General features: G+C 49.8%; 1 protein-coding gene across 1 annotated transcript in view; it reads left to right on the forward strand.

Annotated features, from left to right (window-relative positions):
- Positions 1–5,846, forward strand: part of LOC107297482 (zinc finger protein 345-like) — a 21,140-nt gene extending 15,294 nt beyond the window's left edge. Inside the window, exon 4 of the mRNA XM_015826846.2 lies at positions 5,344–5,846. Coding sequence (XP_015682332.2) covers positions 5,344–5,846 — 503 coding nt within the window. The remainder of the gene's footprint in view (positions 1–5,343) is intronic.
- Positions 5,847–6,263: the final 417 nt, after the last annotated feature.

The following is a 6,263-nucleotide window of genomic DNA, read 5'->3' on the forward strand; positions in this document are numbered from 1 at the left end:
ATCAAAAGTCAGACTGCTAGAATGAGGCCTGAGTAGTAGTGAGAAATTAAATTAGGAATCCCTCTGCACAGAGAAAGTCAACAAATCTTAAAAGTACATGTAATCAGTTCTATTTAGAAAGGGCCATCCTTTGACTGGGAGCTGCCTAGTTTATAAGGGGGGGCGCCTATTTAAACCTACTTAAATCAATCAATACATCTCCATCACCGTTTATATCATTTGCCTAGAGAGGATTCTAAAATTTTCGCTTTCTTTTGTGTGCACGTTCAAAATTTTTATTAGTTTTTCAAAATATAAATACAAAAGGAAATAATAGTGTAGGGCAAGAGGGAAAAAGAAAAGAAAAAAGTAATAATAATAATAATAATAATAATAATAATAATAATAATATAATAATAATAATAATGTTGGAAGGGTCCTTAGAGGTCATCTAATCCAACCCCCTGCTCAGGCAGGAAACCCTATACCATTTCAGACAAATGGCCGTCCAGTTTCTTCTTAAAAACTTCCAGTGTTGGAGCATTCACCACTTCTGGAGGCAGGTTGTTCCACTGGTTAATTGTTCTAACTGTCAGGAAGTTTCTCCTGAGTTCTAGGTTGACTTCCAACTCCTTTTGGTGCAGTAGAATAATAGCATCAAACCTCAACTATTTACTTTTTATATAATCATATAAACTAGCCATTTCTATAACAACAAACGTATCTAATCGGCAAAACCCAAAACCAAAGTTTCATATTTTTTTCCCCACCTCGATCACAAAATCCAGAAGCCGTTCCCAAGTAGAAACAAAAGTAATTGTGGGTTTTTCCCCCCCCTTTAATCAGAGCGGTCGTTTTAGCCATCTCTGCTAACTCTTTTATCAACTTTGGCAGCCCTCCGTCTATTGTGGGTTACGCCCTCTCCTTTAAGAACACTGCAGTTCCGGCCCACTCAACATCTTGGAGGTGTGAGAATGGCCCACCTCCTTCCAGATTTTTGCAAAGAGACTTCTTTGAGCGACGAAGGTGGCCTTTGGGCCAGCAACAGGAACAGTAGGCAGAAAGTGAAGGAGGAGATCCAAGGGGAAGGGACGGCCGGCTTAGAAGCCCAACGCTTGCACTTCAGGCACTTTGGCTACCAAGACGCCGACGGCCCCCGAGAGGTGTGTAACCATCTCTGGGAACTTTGCAACCTGTGGCTGAAACCCGAAAGGCACACCAAAGAACAGATCCTCGAACTGGTGGTCCTGGAGCAATTCCTGACCGTCCTGCCCCCAGAAATCCAGAACTGGGTCCGAGATGTCCAGCCAGGGAATTGCACCCAGGCGGTGTCCTGGGCGGAAGATTTCCTGCTGAGACGGCGACAGGAGGAGAGTCAGAAAGAGCCAGTGAGTATATTTGACCCCGGCCGTTTCATCGAAATTGTGGTGTAGATCAGTGTTTCTCAAGCTGGGCAACTTAGCTGGCTGAGGAATTCTGGGAGTTGAAGTCCACACACCTTAAAGTGGCAGAGTTTGAGAAACGGTCTAGATCAGGGGGTCTCCAACCTATGGGCTGCGGCCCACTACTGGGCCGTGGACTCTTAGCCAGTGGGCCACGGAAATGGGTGGCCGGCGCACGCACACATGCATGCGCACTTCCCCCCCACTCGCGCTAGCACCCGTGGCCCCGTTTGTGCATGTACGCGGGCGTGAATGGGGCCTCTAGCGCCAGGCGGGTCTGCACAGCCCGTTTGTGCAGGCACGAACAGGGCCGCTAGTGCCGGGTGGGTGTGTGTGGCTCCATTTGCATGTGGGCTCACCAGTTTGGAAGCTGCTCTCCTTTCCTCCGGGCTGTGAGCCTGGAAAGGTCGGAGATCACTGGTCTAGATAGCTATGCTGGGCGTGTAGATAGCCTAATTCTTCCCTCTCTCTTCCTGTTACTATTTTCAATTGCTTGGAGATTTTCTCCTTGCAAGAAGCCTTGTTGTTGTTAGTTGCGAAGTCGTGTCCGACCCATCGCGACCCCATGGACAACGTTCCTCCAGGCCTTCCTGTCCTCTACCATCTTCTGGAGTCCGTTTAAGCTCACGCCTACTGCGTCAGTGACTCCATCCAGCCACCTCATTCTCTGTCGTCCCCTTCTTCTATTGCCCTCCATCTTTCCCAGCATCAGGCTCTTCTCCAGTGAGTCCTTCCTTCTCATTAGGTGGCCAAAGTACTTGAGTTTCAGCTTCAGGATCTGGCCTTCTAAAGAGCAGTCCGGGTTGATCTCCTCTAGGACTTACCGTCTTTTTAAGATAGCCTGCTCCTGAAACGTGTCGGTTAATTTTGACTGCTTGCTCTGTGATTCCTGGACTTCCATTGCAGAGGATGAGACTCTTCAAAGAAGAGACGGTCTGTTTTCAGGAAGCTGATGAAGCGTCGTCTGATTCCTGGCAGAAGATCATTTTAGGCAAAATCAAACAGGAGGAGGAAGAGGAGGATGTCGCATCTCTGGGTAAGGGGCTCCCTTCTGTAGCCATGACTGTCTGGGGTGGCTTGATTGTGGCTTCTTTTGTTTGAAGATTAGCAGATTTGCTAACCTGGACAATTATGTTTTATTCAGTAGACAAATCATAGCTTAGGGCAGTGATGGCGAACCTTTTAGAGACCGAGTGCCCAAACTGCAACCCAAAACCCACTTATGTATTGTCGGGTGCCGGGTGGGCGTGGCCCATTGGGTGGGCGTGGCTGTGGTGGTAACGGCAGACTGAGTGGGACTAAAAAGTTCAATCAATAAATTCCAACTTTGCGAGATCTATTTTTTCCCCACGAGAAATTGATATGATTGATTGAACCTTTTTTTTTTTGCACACGGCGGCAGAGGCCTAAAGCGAAAAGGTTTTATAAAACCCAGCTGAAGGCCTAGGACTGGGGCAATGGCGCACGTGCCCACAGAGAGGACTCTGCGTGCCACCTGTGGCATGTGTGCCATAGGTTCGCCACCACGGGCTTAGGGGTCTTCAAACTTGGCCCTTTTATGACTTGTGGACTTCAATTCCCAGAATTGGCTGAGGAATTCTGGGAGTTGAAGTCCACGAGTCGTAAAAGGGCCAAGTTTGAAGACCCCTGGTTTAGAACAAGGATCTCCAAATGTGGCAGCTTTAACTGGACTTCAACTCCCACAATTCCTCAGCCAGCCAGCATTAGCTTGTCTTTGCTTCAACCGTCGTAAATATGAATCGGTTGCTGAGCGTCGGAATTTAGATCACGCGACCCTGGGGATGCCATAAGCGTGAAACACAAGTCATAAGCCATTTTTGTCAGTGCTGTTGTAATTTCAGTGACTAAACAAACTGTTTTAAGTCGAGGATTGCCTGGACTTTGGTTATACTCCTTCCCAGGACTCAATCCTCTTTTATCCGATCAGTGCCTGGGTAGTAGCTCTCACTTCTATCCCTCAATGCCATTCCCTTTGTCTTCCGTGTTGGGTTTGATTTTCGGAGTTATCTATCTGTCATACGTATCAAACCACAGACCTATTTTGCAGGTCTTGAACCTCTAAGCAAAAACCATCCTTAACTCCATTTGTTGGGAAAGGTATCGTTTACTAAAAGGTCCAGTGAAGTGCAGTAGAGCAGGGGTTCCCAACTTCCAGTCTGTGGACCAGTACCGGTCCGCGGCATGCCAGCAACCAGTCCGAAAAAACAAGCAAAGCCCCATCCGCGGGATGCAGGCAGCACACAAAACCACACGCCCCTCCGGTCCGCGGAAAAACCTCTCTCCACGCAACCGGTCCCTGGTGCCCAAAAGGTTGGGGACCTCTGCAGTAGAGCAAAACCACAACTGAAAATTGCACACCAAAATTCCCAAGTGTAACTTTCCCTCCCTTAAGTGCTTCCCATTGCTTGCCCCCCAATGTCCAATGAAATTCAAAGAAGAGGTTTTTGGGTTGGGATAGGATAGGATAGGATAGGATAGGATAGGATAGGATAGGATAGGATAGGATAGGGCCTGGAGGAACGTTGTCCATGGGGTCGCGATGGGTCAGACACGACTTCGCAACTAACAACAATAGGATAGGATAGGATAGGATAGGATAGGATAGGATAGGATAGGAGGTCATCTAGTCCAACCCCCTGCTCAGGCAGGAAATCCTATACCATTTCAGGCAAATGGCTGTCCAGTCTCTTCTTAAAAACTATCCACAGCTTCTAGAGGCAGGTTGTTCCACTGGTTAATTGTTCTAACTGTCGGGAAGTTTCTCCTTAGTTCTAGTTTGCTTCTCTCCTTGATTAGTTTCCATCCGTTGCTTCTTGTCCTGCCTTCAGGCGCTTTGGAGAATAGCTTGACTCCTTCTTCTTTGGGGCAGCCCCTGAGATATTGGAACACGGCTATCATGTCCCCCCTCGTCCTTCTCTTCGTTAAACTAGACCAACGATGGCAAACCTTTTAGAGACCGAGTGCCCAAACTGCAACCCAAAACCCACTTATGCATTGTTGGGTGCCTGGTGGGTGTGGCCCATTGGGTGGGTGTGGCCCATTGGGTGGGCGTGGCTGCAGTGGTAACGGCGGACTGGGTGCGACTAAAGAGTTCAATCAATCAATTCCAACTTTGCAAGATCTTTTTTTTTCCCATGAGAAGTTGAAATTGACTGATTGATTGAACCTTTTTTTTTTGCACATGGCGGCAGAGGCCTAAAGCAAAAAGGTTTTATAAAACCCAGCTGAAGGCCTAGGACTGGGGCAATGACGCGCATGCCCACAGAGAGGGCTCTGAGTGCCCCCTCTGCACCCGTGCCATAGGTTCGCCACCACTGAACTAGACATACTGAATTCCAGCAACCGTTCCTTATGTGTTTAGCCTCCAGTCCCCTAATCATCTTTGTTGCTCTTCTCTGCACTCAAAGTGTGGGTTGGTGTACAACTGCATTCCATTCCCAGCTAGTTGACCCTGAAGCCATGTCTCTGGCAGATACAACAAACTGTTTGTTATCCCCAAATCCTCCCCCCCCTCCCACCTTCTCCCCGGAGTTCATGGCAAAGTGGCACCAAACGAAGCGAAGCGCAAGCGTGAGGTGGCGGTTCTGACAGTTTAGATCAGAGACTGACCCCGATCTCGTCTCCTCCCCGACAGGTGGTGAGCAAGTGCCTGAGGAGGCCTCGGAGAATTCTTCAGAACCAGGATCACAGGGGATTCTCTGCAGAAGAGCTGATCAGCATAGGTCCCGTACGCCTGAACCAGAGGAAGCCTCTGAAAGCCAGCCAGGAGGCTACATGGAAAAGAGGAAAGACGGCCTTATTGCCACTTCACTAAGTTTCCAGCAGGCCAGGGGAGACAGAGGTGGAGTCCAGCCCAGGATCCAAGACGAGCGATTGAAAAAATGCCTGGACTGTGGGAAAGGCTTTGTGTGGCCCTCCGAACTGATCGAACACCGGCGGTCGCACACGGGTGAGCGGCCCTATTCCTGCGTGCACTGCGGCAAGAGCTTCAGCCGCAAGTCCTACATTATAAAGCACGAGCGGATCCACACGGGCGAGAAGCCCTACATTTGCGCCCACTGCGGCAAGGGCTTCGTTTCTAAATCAGACCTCATCAAGCACGAACGGACCCACACGGGCGAGAAACCTTACCTCTGCTCCGACTGCGGGCGCAGCTTCAGCAGGAAGCAGTTCCTGGTGAGCCATCGGAGGACACACACCGGGGAGAAGCCGTACAAGTGCACCGAGTGCGGCAAGAGCTTCAGCCAGCGGACGTGTCTGGTCATCCACGAGAGAGCCCATACCGGCGAGAAACCGTTCCAGTGCCCGGTGTGCGGGAAGAGCTTTGGGAGAAGGGATATTCTCGTGACACACCAGAAACTCCACGCCCGAGGAAAGGCTTTGCGGTGCTCCGAGTGGCCGTGAAATGGCTACTTCACCGAGCACAGGACACGTGGGGCCTCCATCCGCAAATGTGCTTGGGAAGGGATTAAAAGTGGAGAATGGAGAGGGGTGCATGTAAGTGTAGGAGATAGATGCTTGGATTGTAATTCAAGAAAGAGGAGCGATGTAAAAATTCTAGTTCAGGTGTTGTGATTCCGTGCCAGCCTGTGATCCCGGTAGTTGAGTCTGGGGAATCAGAGGAGGAGGAGGAGCCTGGAGAGCCATCAGAGTCGGAGGGAGGCTCTGATGAGCTGCAGGACTTACAGACTGATGAAGAGGCATGTCCTTCCACTCGTGATCAAGCTGAGAGCCAGCAGTGGTGGGAAGCTGAGTTGGACTCGGAGGAAGCACAGCTGGAAGACCTCAGAGACGCTCGTAAACGTAGACAGGTCACACGAG

The sequence above is a fragment of the Protobothrops mucrosquamatus genome, unplaced genomic scaffold (genome assembly GCF_001527695.2).
Source record: "Protobothrops mucrosquamatus isolate PMUCROS unplaced genomic scaffold, P.Mucros_1.0 scaffold3330, whole genome shotgun sequence".
Classification (NCBI taxonomy): Eukaryota; Metazoa; Chordata; class Lepidosauria; order Squamata; family Viperidae; genus Protobothrops; species Protobothrops mucrosquamatus.